Source organism: Epinephelus moara, chromosome 10, assembly GCF_006386435.1.
Source record: "Epinephelus moara isolate mb chromosome 10, YSFRI_EMoa_1.0, whole genome shotgun sequence".
Lineage (NCBI taxonomy): Eukaryota > Metazoa > Chordata > Actinopteri > Perciformes > Serranidae > Epinephelus > Epinephelus moara.
In genome coordinates this window covers 16,881,832-16,907,470 of record NC_065515.1, presented here as the reverse complement: position 1 = coordinate 16,907,470, position 25,639 = coordinate 16,881,832, and the positions used below count along the sequence as shown (strand labels likewise).

At 42.8% G+C, this 25,639-nt stretch overlaps 1 protein-coding gene across 1 annotated transcript; it reads left to right on the top strand.

Moving 5' to 3' along the window:
• Positions 1-1,652: 1,652 nt before the first annotated feature.
• On the top strand, positions 1,653-24,265 carry LOC126396679 (cortexin-1-like). Its single transcript, XM_050054910.1, has 2 exons — positions 1,653-1,769; positions 21,547-24,265. Exon 2 carries the CDS (start codon positions 22,722-22,724, stop codon positions 23,100-23,102), a length of 381 nt encoding a protein of 126 aa, XP_049910867.1. The 5' UTR covers positions 1,653-1,769; positions 21,547-22,721; the 3' UTR covers positions 23,103-24,265.
• Positions 24,266-25,639: the final 1,374 nt, after the last annotated feature.

Here is a 25,639-nt window from a genome sequence, read left to right as displayed (position 1 = left end):
TTGAGTCTGGCCCTCACCGATACACCCTTCCTACCTAAGGGGCAGCACTAACTGAGGCATATTAAATGCCGCCGCACGCAGTTGGATAGCACGATGGCCAGTCAGAGCAAAAAACAAGGTGAGGTATTCATTACACTAAGCCCCATTTGTTTGCCAACCAGTGGGGCTAACTGATATATTATGCTTTTGCCGTATCCCGTCGGCAGAACAGCAAAAACGTCCTTCCTGGAAACAAAGGTTTCTAGGGCAGTCTTCTGTTCCTCTCTCAAGGAAAAAGATAGGTGTAGTTGGCTTAGCGTTTCTTCCAAAGCTAAACTCTAAACTCCTACGGCGCAGCGCTGTCGTCATCATGTTACGCCCGTCCAGAGCCCGCCTCTGCCAGATAGACTGATCTGATTGGTCCGCTGGCGATTCAGCAGGCTCTGCTCGTCGGGGCCAGGTCCCTGTGCAGAGCAAATTCGAATTTGCTAGGGGCGGGGCATCTGGATATCCAGGTTAGCAAAATGGGGGATGCACTTCAAAAGGGGACTTTGTCGATTTTCAACCAGCTTTGTAAACAATGTTAGTAGTAAATGAACTGTGGTAAACTTCCCTCCATCTAACCAGGGCCTGGATATTCCTCACCTTGCCCCCAAGCGAAACTTTGTTGATGTCTGATGATGGCTACTTCCAGCAGGATAACGTGCCATGTCACAAAGCTCAAATCCTCTCAAACTGGAGAACTGAATGAGGGCAGCATGGTGGTACAGTGGTTTGCATTGTTGCCTCACAGCAAGAGGGTTCCTGGTTTGGACCCAGGGTGGGGGGTTCAAACCCATGGTGGGGGAGCCCTTCTGTGCAGAGTTTACATGCTCATCCTATGTCAGTGTGGGTTTTCTCTGGGTACTCCGGCTTCCTCCCACAATCCAGAGACATGCAGGTTAGGTTAATTGGTGTGAATGTGAGCGTGAATGGTTGTCTGTCTCTATATGTATTACTATCTATTGATAGTCTGGCGACCTGTCCAGGGTGTACCCTACCTCTCGCCCAATGTCAGCTAGGATAGACTCCAGGCCCCCACGACCCTCAACAGGATAAACGGTAATGGAAAATAAAGGAATGAATGAATGGTTTTTTGAACATGACAATGAGTTCACTGTATTCCAATGGCCTGCACAGTCACCAGATCGCAATCCAATAGAGCACCTTTGCGATGTGGTGGAACAGGATAATCACATTGTGGATGTTCAGCCGACAAATCTGCAGCAAGTGTATGATGCTATATGGACCAAAATCTCTGAGGAATGTTTCCAGCACCTTGTTGAATGTGTGCCACGAATAATTAAGGCAGTTTTGAGGGCAAAAGGGGTCCAACCCAGTACCAGTACCAAGTAGAGTACAGTCCCAAACACAAGAGGAATTGTACCCTGCTTATAAGACAGTAGGGATACATTTGTATGGGAAGTTCATTGTGTTGTAATATCTTTAAAATGTATCTCATCAGAACACACTGGAACAAATGCAGATGTTTTGTTGACTATAGACATCTGTGTTATGTATGATTTATTTATGTATTATTGTGTTGGAACCACCTCTGTGATTGGCTGTGCGCCCTGGGAGGCCGGAGTGGGTGGGGAGCTTTAAGAGCTTCTGCTTGCTTCCCGTCGTGTCTCCTTTCAAAGCTCAGCAGCAGCAGCAGCATCAGGAGGAGGAGGAGAGACGAGCGCATCCCAAAGTTTGAGGCTGCAGCTGTTCGGACACCGCGGACACAATACGGGACACTTGATCAGGTTTGTGCAGGATTCTGGCCAATATCTGCAATCACACCGCGTATAGTGGCTGCATTCTGACAGATCAGCACATTGACATCGAGAAAACTCCGTGTCCTGATGTGGATTTATAAACGACTGCGATGCGTAATACTGTAGAGAATGACTTGCATGTCTTTTGGTGTTAAGGTACCGCTGCGTAATGTAAGTTCAACGCGTAATCGTCGATACAGGTGTGTTATTTATGTCACAACTTAGGAAGTTATCCTCTCTGCAGATGCTGTATCCTCCTGTAATGTTGGTCCAGTCTACCGTGTCAGTTTTTAACTTAAAGGCAAACCACTATCAGCTGATCACAGGAGACCTATAGCCAAACAACTGCAGTCTGTCTGTTGGTTGGAAATAAGCACAAGTGCAAAAGGTCCAAATGAAAATACAAGCAGACCAGAGATAATGAGGAAAACACGCATCTGATTAACTGTATTTATTTACCTGTTGCAAATGTTGCAGCCTGTAATATAAACGTTATATTATGGTGTTCATTGTCTGGATTTAAGAAGGTGATATGAAGTCAGAGATGGGAAACATCACTTCCTGACAGAGCCACTGGGAGTCATTTTACCAAACCTGCTGACTTTGATTTATTTGAAACCAGCAGGTTACCACATCATGGACCAATGTGCCATGAAATTACTACAATGCCTGTGTGGCAAGACAGAATTCCTTCTCCCCCTTTAGCCCCGACTGGAGCGAGGCGCCTTCAGGAGATGTGGATTGAATTATCCTGCTGAGATGGCTTGTATGAACTCCCACATAGGTCATTAGGACAGCACAGATGCATACATCCTAAACAGCTCGCTGTACACAAATGAATTTAATTTAAAACTGTCACTCAAAGAAAAAATGTAATTTTCCCACATAATGTATTTTGAATTTCGCTTTCTCTTTTAGATGTGCAAATGATGCTGATAGGAAAAACTCTAGAGGCACTGCGCTGACGCTATCTGTGATCGACTGCTATCAGTCATTGTAATTTGATCGGGCTCCTGGTCACGGAGGTGTGGGCTTTGGCCCATCCTACACCTTATCATGCACCTACCAGGACTCTGAAATCTGTGCCAGGCATTGGATGCACCACAGCCTTCCTGGCTTCTTCCATCCGTGTAGTCTCATGTTACAGTGACAACTGCTGAATAATTGAGCACGTCTTGTTAACAGTAATGAGTAATCTGAGTTTTTGATATCTAGAATCTAGATTGAGGTAGTTGAACAGAGGGCAGAGGTCCGGTCTTTGAGCTTCCAGATTAAAATGTAAGAGATGCCAAGTGATGAAAAGTAACAGCTCACCCAAACAGTATGAAGGCTAAATTTCTTTGAGGTTAAGTGGCAGCACACGGTGTTCCCATTTTCATGAGTTCTTATTAAAACAGCGCTGCAAAAGACGCACTTCACTAGCCTATAGTTTGACCTGATGAGGGCTGTTTACTGAAATATTGGTGTTGTACTATAATAGCTCATAACAAGCAGTGACCCTTTGATAGACCACTCATTACAAACACATTGTAGAAACTTTATTCTAAACTCCTAAAGTTTAGAATTATCCAAAAGTTTCCGAAAGATGCCAAATATGTCAGGTTGAATTTGGGGAAATGTGCAAAAATGAGACAAAATCAGACATCTAATGATCTTGGCTTTTATTTTTTACTCAATGTAAACATCAAAACTAGGTCATAATTACACATTCCTGCGCCCAATATTCAAAAATGCTCAAAATGCTGCCCCCAATTAGATAAAAGACACATATAAAGAAAAAATGTGCTATGCTACTAAAGGCTATGTAACTGTCGATTGTCATAGTTTTTGTAAAGTCATAAAAATGTCATTAAAACGTTCAAACAAAGTCATGGTACAGTGCAGGGGTAGGCAACCTTTACTATTAAAAGAGCCATTATTGGCCAAAATAGAAAAGAAAAACAAAATGTCTGGAGCTGCAAAACCTATTTGAATAAAGGTAACAGCTTATTAAATCTAAATTAGCCCATCAACATTATAAATAGGTCTTAATGAACATTCATTAATATGATTTACTACAAGGTGGCTCCTCTGCTGTGGGCTGTTTATGATTATTTAGTGCTTTAACTTTGCAGCGTTGGTGGTGAAAGCAAATGAATCTGTACACACGGTATTGTGTCTTGACCATGTTTCTATGCCTAAATACACTGAGTGATTGGCTGATCAGTGGCCGGTGAATGTATGTGAGTGTCATGACCTTCATTGGAGCTACAAATATTTTGGAACTGAGGAAAAAGCACAACTTTACTTCCACCATATTTAACCATATTTCACAGTTTGTAGCTGTGATAAATGGTATGATTCTGGAGCTTTTTTTGAAGGCAACATGCCTTACAGGTGAGAAATAGTGAGACTTTTTCACTTTTGGATTTGGACTCCATAGCTAGCCTTGCTAGAAAGACTCTAGGCTAGCCACAGCTACTGAAGTTCATCAAACTTTAGAGTAAAGGCACCAGGTCGTAGACATATGACGCACATTGAAACATTAAAGCATTTTTTAATTTTAATTAGTTGTGGGATGCAGTAACCACTCTAGGCCCACAACAAAGACAACTGAAAATCTGAAAGTTAGAAAATAACCCTTACTCAGTTCCATTTAATTTTATGGCAAAGCCACAGGGAGCCAGTGAAGAGGGTCTTAAGAGCTGCATGTGGCTCCGGCGCCACAGGTTGCCTACCTGTGGTATAGCAGTACATGTCATTAAAAAAGACTGCATTTTGCCTGTGCAGCCCTTAGTCATATGCTGGCTCCCTGAAATGGCATTCAGCCATCAAAACATCAAGAGCCCCTGAACTAAGATTTTTGTTTTAAAATGCTCTAAAATGTTGGTTTAGCTGTTAAGTTTCTAGAAATATATCTAGTGGGGAATTCCCCCAAGGCCCCCTCAAGGGTTGCAGGGTCGCAGAATGTGTCAGTTGGAAATGTGTCTCACCCAGTGTTAAATAGGTGATTAAACCCGTGCATCAAAACCTTGAAGTGTTGAAACAAGCTGATACAGAACATAATGTGCACGTGACACACGGACGTAAAACAAGACAGGGAATACTTACATGAAGAGACTGATAAATAATCGTGGAAATGAGAGCATGCAGTCGTCTGTGGCTCCTTTAATTTATTGACCGCTTTAAAGACAAACAAACAGCGTGCCAAGGTAACAGCGATCAGCAGGAAGTTCATCATCAGTGTCATCATGTAATGACCTGTAATGAGAGGAGAGATGGAGAGGAAAGAGAAAACCCAGGAGGGCTTACCCACAAAGCCCTCCTCACACCCCTGTCAGGATATACAGTATTACATGGAGCACATTAGTGAATCAGGTTCTCCAGCCCTCGGCTGTCTCTCTGTGTCTCTCTCTGTTATTAGGTTCCATATCTTATTCTCTATTGCTCACTAACGTGCTTACTTTATTAAATTGTTCAGGCCTCGTTTGAAAGCAGCTGAGTGACCGAGTCTTTCCTGCATCGTTCTGAGTGCTGTAATTTAAACTTCACGCGGTAGCACAGCTCAGTTCTGAAATGACTTTTTCACGTTGAAGCACAGAACGAGAAATCACCTGCACACTTTGTGGCACTTCAGTGTATTACCCTTGAAATAATGGCAATACCACACTGAGCGTGATTCAATTTGGCTGTATATAAGGTGGCAACATAGCACACGGGGTCATAAACCTCCTATTTGCTGTCCTGTAAAGAGCCTCCTCCTGCTCATATGAACACAGGACCAGCTGGAAGGTGGAGCAGCTTCTGTGGAAAATGTGTTTCGGCACAGAGGGGACGCAGCAGAATCATCATGAGCCTAAGTAGGAGTGAGGCGATCCTCCAAGATGTAGCAGTTTTGATTTCCTGGTGAAGATCGGCCATCAAATATTCATCAGCCCCGTGATCTATAGCCCTTAGATAGCTGACACAGGGTGGGATTTATTGTCTCTGCTCCACATAGCCCCCTCTGGACCCCAGAGCAGCTCCCAGCACGGGTCTGTTAACTCGCCTGGAAACACTAGAAGAGGTCCACTTCACTTATTGGAATGAAATCTGCTGATGGACCATGAAGGGAAGTGTGCAGATAAGCTCTCCTTTCTTCTGCCCTAGATGTGTTTGGCCTTCCCTTTTCTGCTCTGCGAGGCTTCAGGCGCTCTCCCTCTCTGCACCTCACTGTAAGCTCTGTAATCAAATCAGCTGAACAGACTACCGTCGCTTCAGCAAGGTGATATGTCCGTGTCTTTGTGATGACTTTTCCTCTGTGTTTAATCCGTGCTTAGGAGTCCAACTGGTGGCTTCAATTGTCAGTGGGGATCAGAGCAGTCAGCAGCACCCTGCTGAGCAAAGTTATTTCAGCTCCACCGTTCGAATCAGCACTTTGCCATTGTTGAGTATTTAAAGCTCTGTTTTTTTTTTAATGCCAGGCATCACGCCCTGAGATTGTATTTTCACATTCTTGGGCGTGTGTTACAAGTGTTTTTGCATCGCTGTATGAAAAGCATTGTTTTACATCCTGACTGGTGTTTGCTTTGACGTCTCAGGTCATTTCCTTGTACCCTCTGCAACAAAGTGTCAGACTTTTTTAATGCTGACTCGAAGCTCTGCCGCTTTGGATCTGAGCAAGTGTTGTGTGGGCAGGGCATGTAATATATATGGCCTTCATCGTGGGCCGGTTGACTGGCTGGCACTGGCTCTGCTCTGTCCCCGTGGACTTGACAGAATGGCTGCTTGATGGAAGGAAAGTGCTGTCGTCTGACTTTAAGAGTGCTGACATTTCCATATTGCTCCCCCCCACACACACACACCTCCCGTTTCCACCCTCCCCGAATCTCATCTCTGTTTTTTTCGTCTTTTTCTCTTCTCACCTCCCTCCCCATTTTTTTCTCTTCCTCTTTTCCTACAGATGTGTTTCTGATTGATGCCACCCTATTCCCCCTGCTCCCCAGGTAGCCGCAGACCTCTGCTCTGTCTGAATGCAAACGTGAATCACAGGGATTACCATTCTGCTCTCCACCTTTCCTCCCTGCTTCTATCCTTTCTCCTGCTCTGTCTCTGCTTCCCTTCTCTGTCCTCTCCTACCTCATCTCGCATCCAACATCCTCCCAGCTCACCACCAGGTCTTTCCCAGTGGTGTGTTGCGCTGTCAGCCCTCGTGAAAGCAGCCGGGGGTCTTTCAAGGTGAATTATAGGTTTGGATTGGCCGTGTCAGCTGCTCTTGTGCTCGCTTACACCTTTCTGTCCTCTCTGTTGCCACTTCACTCTGAATTAATGCAGACTAATCCTTGACATAAAACTTTTCCTTCTCTTTTTTTTCACAGTTTCTTACTCATCCTCACACGCATCCTCTCACTCCTGACCTGCCACCACTTCGTCCTCATCATTGTGGGAATATTTCATGCCTGTGATTTGTGAGTTAAATGCAGGATGTAGGTGGATATGATTGGACTGACATTCATTCACCCAGACTGGTGGGACACTGGGGATTTTTCTTTTTTAGAAAGCCGAGGGTGGGGGGACGGTTTCCAAAAGGGGAAGCAAGTGAAGGCGGGGGGTGGGGGCGAGTGTTGCAAGGGATTGATGGAAATGATGGTCAGATATGACGGAGCTGATTACGGTGGTGGAGGTGAAGGAGAGAGAGGTGGTTTCCTTTGCTGCCTGTCAGCATGCCAGCGTCAGTGAGCTAAATGACTGGGAGTGACAAAATATGCTTCAGGCCTCTCCTTCCCTTTGAGTCAGCCCCCGAGGTGCTTCATAACAGGAAAGGGGGAAAAAAAAAAACACATTTAGAGAGTCGTGACTTGGTGAAATAAAATTCACAAATAGGTCCACTCTGTGAGTGTGTGCATTTAGTCTTTTTTATTATATTTTTATTGCCATTATTACTTCTCACGACATGCCCACTTTATTGCTCAGTGCGCAGCAGAGCCAGTGAGTGCGAGACGTGATATTCTTAGGACTCAAACAAGCTTATGAAATGATGCCAAGAAATCATTTCTGTGGTTTTTATGTCACTTTTCGTGAGCCTATGAATCTTAGAAACATTCTGAGACAGTAAAAATAGAATTTGAGCACAAATTATTTTAACATTTAGATAGCAAGGAATCGAAACAGGGAAAAAAAAATCAGGAAAGTCACAGTCAAATATTTGAGGCCATAGATTCCAGCATTGCACCTTTGTCTTGTCTCTTTTTGGATATGTTTAACCATGTCTTTCATGAAAATGTCACAGTTTTTGGAACATAAAAAGAGCCCTATGTATCCCAAATATGCACAAATATGTGTAATGTATCTTATGTCAGACACCTCACAGAATGTAGTTTAAAGGTCCAGTGTGTAGGATTTAGTGACATCTAGTGGTGAGGTTGCAAAACTGAAACTTCTCCTGTGTGCTTTTTTTTTTAGTCATCCTTTATTTAAACAACACAGTGTACAAAAGACTCAGTATACATTTGAGAGTGCACAAACACAACAGTAAATACAATAACAGAAACAGAAAGCCAGGGGGATAACATACTACACAAAGATATTATATGACCTACAAATGCCAAGTGTCTTAATATCCTTTTTGTGGGTGGAATCAAAGAGCAGTTTCATATAGTGGTCAACATCCTTTAGAAAAAAACACCAATATGAGATTTATTAATGCTGAACTTACATTTATGGATAAAATACTTTGCCAGGATCATTACCAGGTCAATTATAAAAATGTTTGTTGTCTTTTTTTGGGGCACTTAAGGAAACCAAACATCACATTTTCCCATAATAATGCTAAGTCTTCAGAGATATGGTCCATGATAAATCTGCAAAAGGCCTTCCAGAATTTCTTGGTGTGATAACAATGTCAGAAAAGGTGTAAAAGAGCAGTTTGTGTTAATGTCGTTTTTATATTTCTGCATGTAGTGATTGGCAGGGTAGTATTTATGAATACTTTTGAGGGACACCTCCTTAACCTTATTCACAATTAGGCATTTATGAGGAAGCATCCAAACCTTCCTCCAATATATGTCATTCGCAAGCCGATTCCAATAAGCCACAACTTTTTCCGACTGGGGAGTCAGCTGCATTGGAGAAAGGTACAGATCTGGGTGTGGGTCTGATAGACTTCTCCTCTGTGATGGGTGAACTACGGTGGCCAACATGATAATGCAAATGGCCCAGTCTAGAGCCTGACTTTGATTTGTCCATTCTGGGCTACTGTAGAACAACATGGCAGAAGAGGACCTGCTCCATATGTCGAGATATTCAGCAAACAAACAAATGATGCTTAGTTTCAGGTGATTAAAAACTAATGAAAACATAGTTATGAATGGTATATACCATCTATGCCTATAGATGCCCCTAAATCCTACACACTGGGCCATTAAGACACTGGCATTTACAAAACATCCACATTTAAATCCTGTGTTGCCATCAATGATATACCGTACACACTTTTAAGTGTGTATACATGCAAATAATGTACATAAACCCCCTGCTGCATGTATGTAAAGTAAGTTATTGCTTGCACTTGCGCTGCTTGTATCCGTGTTACAGTTTGATTTTCTGTGTATAGATATTACACATTGTTCTCTGTTGTTGTTAAAGCTTATCCTGAAGCATTAATGAAAATTGAACTTATATTGGCTCACTGGAGAGAAACACAATAAAGGTTGGAGTGAAGGATAGGAGGCTTAGGAGCAAATACTGTCAGCCAAATTAGGACTCACCACATTATGAGCCCTTCTTCTTAACCTATCAGGACGCTCATATACACATACACTCATACACTTATGACTGTGACTGGTGACAGGATGTGCGTTTGTACATCTTTGTTCTGCATGCTAGCAAATTCGGTTTCTGTGTCAAGACATTGTTTCCCGCAGCTCACCCAGTATTCCTGACAACTTATAAACATGCATTTGCAAGTTTTGATAGTCTGGGCAGCAGCAGGACATCCAGACTCTAGTTCTTCCACAGAGATACAGAATTGACTCCCTCGGAGCGTTCGCCAGTGGCTGTCAGACACAGCGGTGCTTCAGGCTGTCAGAGAGAGTGACACAGACAACTGAGAGAGAGGACGGACTAGATTGGAGACTAAACAGAGGGGAGCCCCCCCCCTCTTCCTCCTCCTCCACCTCCTCCCTGATGTCTCGAGATCTGATCCCATTTTTTGGAAGAACTGTGCACGTGACCCTATCAAGGGAGACATTGTGCTCAGCAGCTGTACCTAAATCAGGCCTCATTGTATTTAGGTAAAACAGAAAAGCTTGTACAAAATGAATACTGATCTAGAATCTGGAATACTTTGAATATTGATGCAGGAGTGACCTTGAAAACCCTAAATATGCTGATAGAGAAAATAGACTGCGTGTTCATCTGGGCTGGTGATAAAATGATAGATTGTAGGCAGCTTCGAAGATGGAATTGCTCAGCTGCATTGAGAAACACAAAGGGCTTGTTTTTTTCCCTTTGCTCCTTCATCTGTGTACAACTGCATTTGTCTTTCTCTCTATATCTGCGTCCCTTGTTCATTCCTCCCGGTTCACTACAATCTAAGTTCCTCTGTGAGCTGATGTGAACAGTTTCCTGCAGTCGTGGGCCACTTTTTCCCTAAAGAAATGCCCGGCGGTGAGTCCCATACTTCAAACTGATGAGGAGTGAGCAGTTAGAAAGAAAATGTGTTTATGACAATGGACGGGCTCTTGAAGAATACATCAATATAAAGTGCATCGCCCTCTCTGTTGTGTCGCTGTACCCTTTTTTGTTTTAAAAGGTCAGCAGTCTTTAGTGCTTTCCACTCTCGCAGCACTCTCTTCTCATTTGCATGTACGCCCAGTGAAAGAACACTGTGCTCCCTCTCCCTCAATGTGTCTTTATATCTGTCTCTCACACACAAATACACACTTTTTTTGGTACATAAGCGAGTGTGTGCGCAGTGCCGAATGGCTGGCTGTGTTGGAACAGCAGAATATTTAATTGCCCAACTTTATCACCATTACTGTAGCTACTGAGTGTCTGCCAGCCTAATTATGACGGGGGCTATCTGAGGAGCGGGTTGGTCGTGAGCTGAGCTGCTAGCCAAGTGTAAAGAGAAATGACTCCTCAGACACTTCGTCTCTCTCAGGTGCTAAAAATACCTGTAAGACGAGCATGTTTTGGTCTGTGGATTTGAGTGTGCAAATGTGTGTGTGTGAATCCCTTCCTTTAGAGGAGGTATTAAAAAATAGCTGAGCAGCTGAGGTTAAGCCACACATGTTAAAGTTAGATAAAGTCAGTATCTGGAGAGCCTTTGTTGTTGTGCACCGCTCAAGGTGACCCGGTCCCCATCGTCCTCGTTAGCCACAGACACACAGCAGCCATCAGCTCCCCAGGGTGACGAATGAACCCAGACAAACACCCAGGAATCACAGCAGAAAGAGATGGAAACATATCAATGAGGCTTAATGATGGATGGTATCAATACATTCTCACTGTGGCCCCCGACCGTTTCACAATATGTGCAGTTTATGTGTTTCTCTGAGCGGCATTACTTTTACAGTGATGTGAAGGGGGACACCCACCTGAGCTGGTGGATCTCATGCAGCTCCCCTCTGCCTTTTCTTCAAGTCCACTTTATCTTTATAAGCACTAAATTGGAAAGGGTTAATTCAATTCCCAGAAGGCTGTGGCTGAGACTGGGAACATTTACCGTCTCTCTCTCTTTCTTTCTTTTGCTCTTGCAACTTGCTTTCTCTCTCTTCTTCCTTTCTCTTTGTTTCCAAAGTCTAATTACTTTTAGAGAGTGGCTTTACTCAGGCTATAAATAATGACAAATCAAGGCTGTCTCTGCATTGAACCCAGTGAGGGCTGGCTTGGTTGGCTATCTGTGTGCTCGAAGAGGGAGGACAGTGGTGGTTTGTGGTTGACCGTTGAAAGGATCATGCTTGTCTCTGTTTTAATGTGACATTTGTGTGACTGTGAGTGTCTGTGTCGATGCACGGGAGACACCCACAAAGAGCCAAACAGCAAGCAACACAAATCATGAGGCCAATGTCGAATTTTTGTGGAAATGTCCCTAATTCGTCCAGTTAACTTGGGATCAAAACATTTTCAAACATAACAAGGCATCCTATAAGATAATCACATCAGTGGTAATCAAATCCAACTGATATAGATGATGGCTTGATCACCGTTAATGTGATTACCGTATAGGATGCCTTGTTACGTTTGGAAATGTATAAGATATATGTCAAAAATGTTGTGCTTTGATTCACCATGATGCTGTTGAAATGAAAAGAGATGGACAAAACAAACAAGTCTGTCTGCATTCCTCCTCTTTCAACCAGAGTTCCAAGGCTACCAGCACAAATTTGATGGGGTTGAGGTATTTCTTCATCTTATACTGCAACATCCGTCTTACATAAATCGATTAATGTTCAATTAATTTCAGCTTTTATGAGCCTAAATACATAACCTGTAGTTGGCCTCAAAATTCAGCATTCAAGCATTTGCATTTCACCACCATTTTGGAGCATCAGAAGAAAGTTTGAAGTCCCCATATTTAGCATTTATAAGCAGTGCATTAATATGTAATAAATGGCTTATAATTTGCACATCTATATATGCATTTATTAATGTATTTGTCAACATATATTACTCGTATATTACTACTGTGCGCATCCATGAAGAGGTTAATGTACTGAATGATTATACAGTAAAACACAGTTGTAATAATGTCTATAACAAGTGGCAACCTCCAGGGCTGAAAAGTGAAGCCAATGCGGACGTGCCAAAAACTGCAGTTCTTTGAATGGCCACTTGAGGCTGGCTCCAAAAGCGAGTCAATCCCCACAGGCACTCATGTTAAAATGGCCAACATTGGTGTAGAAGTAACTGTGTTTACAGTCTGGTACAAAAATGGTTTTGGTCTCTATAGCTAATATAGAGGCTATAGCTAATGTTAAGGCTTATTGTTAAGTGACAGGCTGCCGGTGAGGCGTCGCTACAGTCTGTGAGACAGATCCTCTCCTTGCTCTTCCACAGCTCCAGTCTCTCGTCCAAATATAGTCACTTCTGGCTCCAAAAAAACAAGATGGCAACGGCCAAAATGTCAAACTCAAGGCTTCCAAAGAAAGTCCACAAACCAATGGGTGATGTCATGGTGGCTACATCCATTATATAATACACTCTATGGTTTATATCACAGGTCTTCAGCGCTTTTCCGTCCAAGGACCCCTTAGCTGAAAGAGAGACAAAGCTGAGACCCCCCGAAACATATATTGTATAAAATTGAGCTGCACTTGAGATTGTTCTCTGAATATTTTTTGAGGCTTCTCTTGTTTGCGCTTACCTGTAGCTGTCAGCAGTGGTTGTGGCATGGCCAGGTGCGTTAGCTTCTCCCTCTTCTCTTTTGTTGGTGGTTTCCGAGGTGGATGGTGTGTCAGAGTCTCTTGCTTGACAAGGTACAAAATGATCCACTGTGGCTCACAAGCATATCCATACACTTGGAATAATAATACAGCTAACTGACCAGTATGTTTGAATCATAGAGATACCGGATGCCAAGATGGCACCTATTCATTCCAATAGAGTTGCTCGCCTGGTGCACACACCAAAAAAATGTTTTGTAGCATCCAGGTATACTTCTGCAGTATGTGGCCCACTGAATATGCTCAGTAGTGTTTCTCCCGCTGGCCTCACCCATGAGTTCCTGCTCGGCTCACAGACTTTACATTGAGGAAAGTTTGACAAATACAAAACCTCCATGGATCAAAAATTATGAATACAAAGATTTAGAATTGACTGTGTTGGCAGTTTGAGGTGTCCTGTCAATAGTTTACAGACATATGTTTTACAGTGGTGGCATATGTGGAAAATGCTTTTTGGGCTGCAGGGGATTTTTTCACTGCAATACCCTGAGTGGCCACTGGAAAAAATGTGCTGCAATGCTGAGCTTCTTTCCTGGGGGCGTTGTTTCAATAGTATAGAGACAGAGTGCAACGCGTCATAATCTGAAAGCCACACATCCAAAGGGGAAACGAGGCCCCCTTCCCCTCACACTTTCCCCCTCCGTTTCCAGCCTGTTGAGTATCCCCTAAGTCCAAATGCTGAAAAGTTGCTGTGTGGTGGGCTGCACGGCCAATAAAAACACAGAGCTTAGCTCTTATCAGCTGCCGAGCAGAAAAACTGAACCTTTTAGAAGACAAAAGTGGATACAGGCAATAAAACGTGAGGCTTCAACAGGGATCCTGACACTCGGTATGCCTATGTGTGCAGCAAACACTTTGTCAAACCCTCCAAATGTATTAAACCCTCCAAATGTATTTTTTAGAGTAACAGTTAACTGTATTTATGTATGTTAAGCTAAAGCATTATTTCTGCCTACAACTATATTATAGTGGGTTATAAGCCATTTATTAAACATTCATACAGTGTTTATAAGTGTACAGTAGAGTGTTATCAAGGTTTTCAACCCTGCACCAGAGCTGTAAAGTAAGTGAACTCTTCGTGTGTGTGTGTGCGTGTTTGTGTGTGTGTGTGTGTGTGTGAAATAGAGGAAGGAAAAGGTGACACCCTGGTCACCTGAGAGGTAACTAAATTATTTTCAGCTCTCTTCATTTCATTTACCTTGATGAGTTCTGTCAACATTAGCTTGACTAGTGGCTCTGTGAGGAAGTGATGACAGTGGTGCAGCCGTGTGTGTGTGTGTGTGTGTGTGTGTGTGTGTGTATATCTCTGCTTATCTTTATGCTATATATACATAAATAAGTTTTAGTATGGNACAGTGGTGCAGGTGTGTGTGTGTGTGTGTGTGTGTGTGTGTGTGTGTATATCTCTGCTTATCTTTATGCTATATATACATAAATAAGTTTTAGTATGGCAACTTTTTAGTGTGTGCTTCCATCCATTGTGTGTGCTTGTGTGTGTTTTTGAATATGAATGAGTTCCCTTTGGTGCACTTGGTGTGTGTTTGTGTGTGTGTGTGCGTGCGAGAGAGAGAGGTGTCCATTTAAGGGCTTTTCGATGAAGACTGACGAGTGTCCGCTTCGCTTCCCTTCACCTCAGGGGTCTCGTCGGTGCTTTGAGGAAGTGTCCTGGAGGAGAAATGGAGTGGGCGAGAACTAATGCGAGTCGAGCGAGACGAAGGCTGATGGACGACTGTGTGTATGTGTGTGTGTGTGTGTGTGTGTGTGTGTGCGCGCGCGCGGTTGCGTGTGCGAGTGTGTGCGTGTGAGGCTGATGGAGGGTGATGGTGGGAGCGAGACTTAACGAGGAGGAAAATAAGCTGAGCAATCTCTGTCTGTCCTCCCTCTACCTCCCAATGACTTATTCACGCACACACACACGCACACACACACTCTCTCTCTCAAACACACACACACATACACACACACCTTGGTAGCCCATGACTGAACTATCTACCCACTGACTCTACAAGGCCTGTTGCAAAGGCAGGAAATACAGTATATTTTCCATTTTAACTTCCTTTTAATGAAATCCATTCTGTGTGTGTTTTACACTCACAGCTGTTCATGGCTACAGTTCATTACTGAAATAAATCAATACACAATATGTAGAACTAATGATGTACCCGTTATTGTATAATATGATAAATTTCACTGTTTCTAATCTTTAAGTCCATTCCACCGCTCCTTCAGTGTATTTATCATCCTCTCTCTCAGTGATGAGAGATAATGGAGTAACGCAGCCGCTAAATAATTACAGGGTGGATCGGATCAGATGAGGAGGTTATGTGTGTACCTTTTAGTCGCTCTTCCCACATGCGAAATAAAAATTATCCCAGTGTGTGGGGTTTCGTCAGCAATGTTCTTTTTTGCCCACTTGTATTTCAAGTATGTGTGTGTGTTTAATGCTTCTGTGTGTGTGTTTGCATGAGTGGGTAGTTGACAGTTTCAAGGCTGGATTAGACTGGTCTGTCTGCATCGCCGTGTGTTTACATGTTACAGTAGAGTTTTTTCAGTGTCAGCAATCTGACTTTGGAAGTGTTGGCAAAACCTCAGTTTTTGAGTACAGATTACTTTAAAATACACCTATGGCACTGAGTATCAAAAGCAGTGAAGTATTTTTTTTTTCACTTAAATCTTTATTTAAATAATTTTGAGACATTGACATGTCGGTTACAACAGCGTAATAAAAAGAGCTAATAAAACAAAAACTACTACTACTACTACTAAATACACATTTTTACAGCCTTAAGGATTAGTGTATCTATTGATTATTAATCCAGTCCAGCGTTGTCCATTTCTCCAATTTTCTCTCCAGGTGTGCGTCTTGTAGTCTCCATGTGTGTGTCAATTTCTCAATCAAAAAGATTTCTTCCACAGATGTTAGCCATTGGTCCTTTGTTGGTGGTGTTTCTTTACCCCAGTTCCTATTGATAGCTTTCTTGCTAACAATATTTTTGATCAATCACTAGCAATCACATTCTCTTAAGGAAATGTACATAGATAAAGCACCAACTGTTAGAAACCCTTTATCCTGGTATGTGCTTAAGCTCTTTGCATACCGTTTCCCAAAATACAGTCTTTGTCTGACATTCCCAAAAAACATGAATGTCGTCTACATCAAAAGACCCAGATTTTTATCTTGTTAAAGATGTACATTGTAGGATTTTCCTAAAAAAAACAATGTATATGCTCATACAGAAGTAATCCCTCTCAGTAACCACTTACGACCCACTAGAAGTGTGTGTGTGTGTCGGTGTATATTTCTGCAGAGACTCTGCTCTCTGCCTGTATTTTCTTATTTTTTTCTTATTTTCTGTGTTCTGGACATTTATGGGCGTGTACTCCCACAGCGCTCATGTGAGAGCTGGGCTTCATAAAAAGGTTGGAGCCAGGAGTCAGACTGTAAAGCAGCAGACAACCAAGAGACACAGCACTGAAAAACAAAGATACAGTGAGGAGAAATGGCAAATAACAGTGAATCTGGGGTTGACTTCACTGGTAAAGGGTTTGAAAAACAGTAACCGACAATTCTGCGAAGTATACCTTTAACATATTCTTTGATCAGATACAGTCTCATCCAAATCATAACTCTGCTTAAAGGCCCGGCACATCCATAGTTCACCCACACCTTATTTACCTGATTAGACCTCTTCTGAGGTCTGATGTTTTGATGTGTCCTTGTATAGACTGTGTGTGATTGGAATCTCTCTGACCTTCCTATTACTTTAACTGCACCTGTCAGTGATAGAGGTTATACCTTGATGTTTTATGCTCGCGAAGTTTGGTGGTTTAGGGTCTTCTATGGCATTTTATTTAAAGGTCCAGTGTGAAGGATTTACTGGCATCTTGTGGTGAGGTTGCAGAACTGAAACTTCTCCTGTGTGCCAAGCGTGTTTGGTGTGTCTGTTCTGGGCTACTGTAGAAACAACATGGCGGACTCTGTGGACATACTCTTTGTAAGTAGACATAAAAAGCTCTTTCTAAGGTAATGAAAACACTACAGTTCTTATTTTCAAGTTATTATGCACTAATGAAAACATAGTTCTGAATATTATACAATTTCTTCCAACAGATCACCCTAAAGCAGGATTTATACTTGTGCAGCCTACGCCATAGTCTACACATGTGGCCTACGCTGTTGTCAGCATTTATACTTGTGTGGTGGTGTGTCTGTGTCACTCTGCAGTTACACCTCCAAAACACTAGTTGGCAGTGGGGTTTCTGTGAAGACTGTAAAGTTGAGTTGATTCAAAACACACCCAAAACACACATTAAACACGGCTTAATATCGACAGTTTCAAACACAAGTACACAAATTGGCTTCACTATAACTCGCAGCATTCACAGAGCATTTGTCTTTATCTGGACACATTTTCCCCACAAATACAACATGCTAATGTCATTAGCACAACCCTATGACATTTTACATTGTATAAATTAGCCTAGTGTGGAGCGCGAAGATTTCCTCTACTCATATGAAGCCAGGGACAACAGCAACATTTAACAAAGGTAACGTTACAAAATCCGGCTCCATTACAACTCACAAGGTTCACTGACAAAATAACTGTCTTACACTAAACATGTTTTCCAAACAAATACAACATGCTAATGTTATTAGCACGACCTTATGGCATTATACATTGTATAAATTAGCCTAGCGACAAGCAGAGATTTCCTCTGCTCATATGAAGCCAGGATAAATCACACACAGGACTTTAAATGCTATTTTGTGGAGGCTTTATTGTCTTCACAATGTATTGTTTCTTATCTGGGAAATTAAAGTAAATAAAAGCTTCGTTTTCACGGAGGGAAATGCATTACTGCGAGGTGTAGTTACATTTCTGGGGAGGTGCACGTCAGGCTACGGCTTAGGGTACAGCATCTTACACACTGGACCTTTCAGTAAAGGATTTGTATGGCTGCTTGTATTAGTAACTGTATTAAACACTGATGCACTAAGACGTTCAAAAAATAGAAAACAAAAGAACCTAAAAAAAATAGTGTGAAAGTAACTGCTGACCAACATTATCTATAATTAGCTGAAAATGTGGTGCAGTATAAGCCATGAGAGTGGTTTCAAAACTATCAATATAACAGTCTCACAGCAGCTGATAACAGTTGGAAAGCCTGTCTGATCTGGAGCTGCAGATGTGTGACAGTGTCAGTCGGAGAAACGTCCTTGAGAACCGTTTCAAGGTTTGCTGACCTATTTTTGGGCTCTGCAGCTCGCATCAGTCAGAGGTAGAGACAAGCTGAGACACACGCACACACACACGCACACAGCAGGCCTGTTTGTACACACAGAGAAGTGCACATTCATTCACAGTGTGAGTGCCACCTCCCAGGTGTGTCATCCCGCTGCCAGTCTGAGTCTGGTGCACCAACAACCCTGGAGACACCGGCTGATGAAGTAGCAGATAGAAAACCTTTGAACTGAAAGCGACAGAGAGAGGGAGAGGGGGAGTATATGAAAAGGCATTTTGCCATGGTCATGCAGAGGAGAGCCAGGCCAGTTTGTGCCAGCAAACCTCTCCTCTCTCCTGTGTCCTGCTGCCCGTTCACCAAAGCAACCTCTGCTCTATTCATCCATCTTTACCTCCTCTATCCATCTTCATAATCTCCTTTTCATCTTCCTCAGTTTTCTGTCCATGCTACAGTCTTATTTTTATCTCGATACACTGACTCACTTGTCTTTCTTTTTTATCTCTGGCTGTCCTATACCGCTCTCTCCATACAGACAATATCTAAGTCACTGCGGGTTTATTAGAAATTCAAATCTAACCTTATCTCTGCACCTCTGTCCATCCTCACTCTTCATCTAAAAAATAAAATAAAAGCACTTTTCATTAATGTCTCTTCCTGTTTCCAAACACCTCTCTCCCTCTGCATCCTCTCGCCTTTGTCTCTCTTAATACACACATACACACACTCAGTCCTCTGCATATCTCCCGGTATCACGTTTGTCTAAGCAAATAGCCCAGTCACCGTGCTATTCAGACGGGTGAGCAGGTAAAAATGGTTTGAGTATCGCGTTCCCTCAATGATTTGAAACCTGGTCCGCCACGGGAGATGTGATTTTAGATTATTAATGAGGCTCCGCAACACTTTGTCTTTCACTCCGTCATGTGAGCGAATGACTGAAGGGGGTCAACAAGTGAACAAACGGCCCACTGTAACAGTGCACTGACAAATGATGCTGATGTAATGCAGTATCAGTGTTTATAATCGTGCATTCATTACTGCTAATGTGGCCATAATGACACCATAATCAGCTTACTAATTGAGTGTCATTACAGGGGATGCTGGTGCTGTGTTCTCCCCGCGCATGGCTAATGTCACTGTCACTGTTACTTATTGAGCAAAGGGTGGTAATAATCACATCATATGATGAAATGGGGAAGGAATTACTTAATCTTCTCCTTATGGTCCACATTAGGAGCAATCAGTGCTGATGGAAAAGTTGTGCAAAGCCTGTAGATTTATTTTAAGGGATCTGACTATGTACTGGTGTGATATTGTGCAAATAAAAGGGAGGCTCCTTTATTTTTTTAATCATTGTGTAGCTTCCCAGTCGCATCCCTGATGTATTCAAAACCGAAAATTCACATTTTTTGGCGAAGCATGTATGTTTTAGTCTCAAACTGCTATTTTTTTCAAGCACTTCTAAAAACTTTTCCCACATGGTGTGACGTTGGTTTCTGTCCAATGTTGCTGCTATGTACGAGCACCGTCTTGCTTGTATACAGAAAGGTTTATTACAAGAAGTACAGCATCAAATCAAGCACCTAGGATTGCCTGAGAGAGGGTTCGAAGCCAATATGAACTGATCTGAATAACAGCCCCAACTACCCTGCTTATATAGGTTGGTTGTTTTTGTGAAATGTGAGACAAAGTGAAACAGATGACAGAGAGACACCCTAGTTGGACTTCACCAATCCTTGACCTGGGCCATAAATACCCTCTTAACACTGGCCATATATACCTTCTTAACCCTGGGCCCCTAACTGGTCATCTGACCCAGGGTGTCACATACCATGAAGAACTTCAGATACTACAGGTGTTTTCAAGTTAAAGAGGAAAGAATGAAGTTGGTAGTAGTATTGTAAGGCAAGATTCTTCCTCCTCAAAGGGCTGTGGGTCAAGTAAGAGCACGGGGACAGCTTCTCAGCATGACTTGATCCACTTTAATCTCCCAAAAAGAACGTAGGACAACTGAAAATCGACAACAGGCTTGGTATCTCACATCTTGTATAACACTCCGCCAAGCTTCATCTCAACTCTTATTGCCTGCACGTTTGGTGCGCGATATTAAATAGTTCCCAAATGTAATGTGAGGAGCAAAATAACATCTGTAAACAATATATGAATGTAGTGAACATTAAATTATGTAGCTGCAGAATAATGTACAGAGAGAAACAATCTACTTGATGCGTCCTCACAAAAATAAATCTCCTCTTGCAGTATTGTAAGTTGCAGTTTTTTAGGCACTGATCTCTTTGTAGTCTTAAAGAAACAGATTTTTTCCCCATATAGTGAGTTTTGTCAATTGCAATCCAGTCTACCTTTGGAGGCGAATTGTCTGTAGTGTGTTGGTGAAGGTCCTCAGTCATCCAGGTCATGATGATCCTATATCGTAGGCAACTGGACTTGCTTGAGTTCCTTGAAGGCGTTTCACCTCTCATCTAAGAGGCTTCTTCAGTCCAGTTGCCTATGATATAGCACTTAGAATTGCCTTTAGCCACTTCTGTGTGATGCAAAAAGTACTCTGTAAAGGTATTTGTCCTGGGTCATGAGATTGTCCTTGGTTTTGCCCAGGTACAATATGACAAAGAGCAGTCAACCTCTGTTCCACAAATGATCCTTATTTCTTTGGCAGACTTTTGCAAATATGGATAGATTTGTGGGCAGCTCCACAGAATATGAAAGTGATCTGCCATTGATTTACCACACCGCCTCCAGCATTCATCCTGCACCTGAGAAACCTGCTTTATAAATTATATAAAATTTATAAATCCACAGCAGTAGGCTACATACTTCTGTGCCCTGGTGTCTGCTTCTTCACACTGCTGTTGAGGCCGATATAACCTATGACAGCGCTTATGGATAAGGTGTGGACCATCATGTAGTCGGTCATGTCTGTCGGCCAATTCACAGCATGATTTTATGCTTTCGCAATCGTCTAATGTGACAAAGTGACTGTCGGAACAGACAAAATATTGTGTAGTGTGAACCAGCATAAATGTCCTCATATGAGCTTTATTGTTGATAGTTCAGACAATCATCTCGCCGCTTTTCTAACCAGGTGTCTCTTATTCTTTAAGGTGGTGAGTTCAAAGGACCAGGACGTAACCAGGAACATCTGATGACACCACGTCTGGTAGCGACCCTCTGTCATGTCCGCTGAAGAGCCCCATGAGCAGAATCTGCATTCAACAGACTGAAGATCCGACTGGATGAAGCCGCTTTCCATTCATGACAATTTAACAAATTCTACTTCTCAGAACTTTCATTTTCTACCTCTTACTGCTGCTCCTCTTGTCAAGAGACGCAGCTTTTGAAGACTCGTTGGAACACTTGACAGCTCCGACCCACTCGTCACGCTCCAACAAGCCGGGCAGAGAGCGAGAACGTTGCATTTAGCAGGCAACTTTAGGAAAGGTGATGCACTGCTTTATATTCAGGGGCATCGATCCACTGACCTGCTGATCTTATTAGTCTCACACACACACACACACACACACACACACCTGGTGCTGCTGGCCTCTGCAGATGCTTTAAATAGTCTTGTGTCTGGCTCTACACCCAGACACACACTTCAACAGCTAGACCCAATTGGGTGTTAGAAGTCCATCTGCACGCTATTAACTCCCATAGAGAACGCTGACCTTGACTGTGATCAGACACGTGTTGGTGTGTTTGCATTAGCGGGAGGCGGTGTCACGTCCTGCCTGCTCTGATTGAGAGTGAGAATGAGAGCTGATGTGGCAGAGTGGCCCTGATAAATACTCTAAAAATATTAATTACCGCCTTAGAGTCGCTCACTCGAAAAAGACAGCCATAGAGCTTCATTACAGTGTTTAGCCAGTTCCTCAAAATGTGTGATACTAAAACATAGTCTGTGTTAATTGAAAAGCGTGTGCGTGCGTACGCATGTATGTCTGTCACATTGTCAGAGCAGATTAGGGCCAGGCCTTTCTGGGTCACGTCACTTTGACTGACCTAGATTTGACTAAATCAACTGGCCAGCAGAGGAAGATGTGTGTGCGAGTCCTGCCGTGACAAATACATCACACTCTCTGACCTTGAAGATTGCTCTGCGGTCTTCTTACTTGCTAACTACCTGCTGACTTTGGCTACTTAACTTCTTATATAAGCCACATGCCCTTCACACAGCAAACAGGAAAAACTATCTAGAACACGAAAACCAACTTTTTTATTAAGCCTCATAATCAAACTCCCAGTTTCCACTTTGGCCTTTCCCACTGCACCACCCCTCATGAACGCCTTCCCGTCCTTCTCCGCTCCTCCTCCCAATACACCAACCATCCAGTCAGTGTGTAAGCCCTGCCTACGGGCTCCGTGGAGGATGAACGATGTGCCCACACTTGACTACGAGTTGCTGCTGTCCCCGGCCAGCTCCTCCCTCGCCGGCAGTCCTGGCGGTGGCAGCAGCAGCCCCCCTCTGGCCTTGGTCGGGGTGGACACTGAGCAGCGCACCGCCTTGGCCTTCGTAGGCCTCCTCATGCTCTTCCTGGTCTTCCTGCTGGTCAGGTGCTTCAGGATCCTGCTGGACCCCTACAGCCGCATGCCTGCATCATCCTGGACTGACCACAAGGAGGGGCTGGAGAGGGGTCAGTTCGATTACGCACTGGTGTAGAGTGATGTGTAAAGAGGGGGTGGAGAGGGGATGATTTCATTGCACATAGTCAGAATCTTGAGAGAAATTTAAATGTGGGAATGGACTGTACCATGAATGCACTCTGACAGGGGGGGTTTACCTGATGTTGGTGTATGCCTGGTTTATATCACTGTACTGCAGCCTGTGTACCGGTGTAAATATGAGGCTGCAGGATGCTATGTAAGCAAGTTCGGTTGAACAATAGGCACACAGACCACTGGAAGCCAAACACCCAGATGTTGGACCATGAAGGACAGAACTAATGAGCTGCACAGCTGCCTTAACCTGACCTACTGTACCCGTCAAACATGCTACAACATCACAGCATCACCTTAGGGCTAGGTTTTCCAAACTCCACAGCTTGCCAGTATTAAAACACTATGATTTTGGTAAAGATCACCTTCACTCACGACATAGTTTATAACCTCAAAGCCACATTGTTGATGAGAACACTTGACTCGCAGAACTTAAATGAAGGAGTTTACACTGAAGCAGACGCCCCTTTAATAAACCAGTGTCCATTGTAAAGCATCCAAGTGTTAAGTGCTGATTAAGGAGCACAAATCCTCACATTTTTATTTGGTTTCGGACACTGATCCTGGAGCAGCACTGCAGTTTCAGATGCTTTTGAAGCAGGTAGTTTGTGTCTCCATACAGTTTTGTCTGTGTATGTTTTGTGTGTTACCGTGTCTATAACTGAGAAGCCATATTGAAACTATAATCTCTTATTACTGCGAGTAGAGTTTATGTTCACTGGTTGTGTCCTTTGCTTTAGTCAGCCTGCCAAGTGTGGTGATGAAGCAAACAGCAACCTTTAGGCAAAAGAAAGCTTTATTTTTCTATTCCTGACTCAAGTTTGGGAGTCTCCTTTTTGCTATCTTTCTGTCCTCTTCCTCTTACCGTATCAATCTTTAGACTGTGGATTTTTTGAGGTAGTCATGCAGCCACGTCTTAGAAGGAGGCAAAGCAGGTAGCTTTGCTTTTCTTGTGTTTTGTAATTACATATTTTTCTGACTATCTGCTTTGTTTTTGATACACTGGGTTGAATCCGTAAAAATAAATAGAAAAAAAAACAAGATTTTCTTCTTCTTCTTCCTAAATTCCACAGAAAGCTGGACTGTGTGGAACGTCCACATTGTTCATGTTGGAAATAAAATAAAGTGATTACTACTTATTTGTCACTTCGTGTCCCTTTTGTTGCCGTGGTTATTTACACACAAGCTCAGCCTGTTCAGTTACCCATTCAGTCCAATGGACGCAACCTTTCTAGGATGTCCAGATCTATGGGTGCGTTCCGAATCATATACTTTTCCTTTTTACCTTAAAAAGTACGTGCTGTTGCATGCAGTATGCACACAGTCAGGACATACTACTTCCTCATAACATTACATCCTGAACTTTGACCCTCTTACTACTGATTTTGTTATTTTGCAATGTTATAACCGCATACACTGTAGATTCTTACATATATTTATAATAATAAAATTACACATGCTATTTCTTTCTCTGTCATTGTTATGTCCTTTTTTGTTGAATACATTTATGATTATTTTAATCAATTAAACTATTAATATTTCTTCCATAACTAATCAGCTGGTGAACAGTCACCTGAATGTGCTGTCATCTATCATTGAGACTTCTGACCGTTGTCAATCAGCTGTCAAGCGGCCATCTGTTTGTCCATGTGACGTATGGTCCGCTGCACAGAGGATTGTGGGTCAGAACGAGCAGAACAGCATGCTGGCTTGCATACTGCAATATCAGACCGGATGTAGTAAAACATTCTGGTATTTTTGGCATACTGCAGCTGACATACTATGTATTGGGACATACTAAATCTCTCTCTGGCATACTATATAGTGCAGTAGTATGGGTTTTGGAACGCACAGTATGGTTACTGTCATCTGACTCCACCCAAATGCACAGACTTATTTAATTGGATGTCCTTAAGCCGATCGCAGTGTTTGACATCGTCCCGGCCCTTTTCAACAAGCAAGAAAGCACAAGGCACATTTAAATCTATTAATCATATTGCGTAAGTACATTATTTGATACTTCGAAGTTGGGTCCTGCAGAGGTGGGGCAAAAATCCTTCCTAGCATTTGGTGTACACACATCGGAACAGGCTAGCGAGTGCACGTGTGGAATTCTGGCAAATCATGCACACAAAATTGTGGGTACTTCATGGCCGCTGAAGATACAGACATGCATCCTTGAAAGTTCTCTGAGGGGAGGACTCGGTCCTCTGTAGAATTTGAAGGATCCTTGATGTTTGAACAGTCCTTAGGCAGGATTCATGACGGACCCTGTTTGAAATTGAGCCCTTTCAGGATCCTTCCTTGACTATGACAAGCACCAACTGTTTAATTAGGAACAACCTGATTTGATTTTCTAATGATACCAGCTTATAATGCATCTTACACATTATGTACACAAAATATTATTTTACTAAAGTTTTGCACATACTGTCTTCTTATGGAGATACTTCAGAAATTGAGGATATTCTGAGTTTCGAT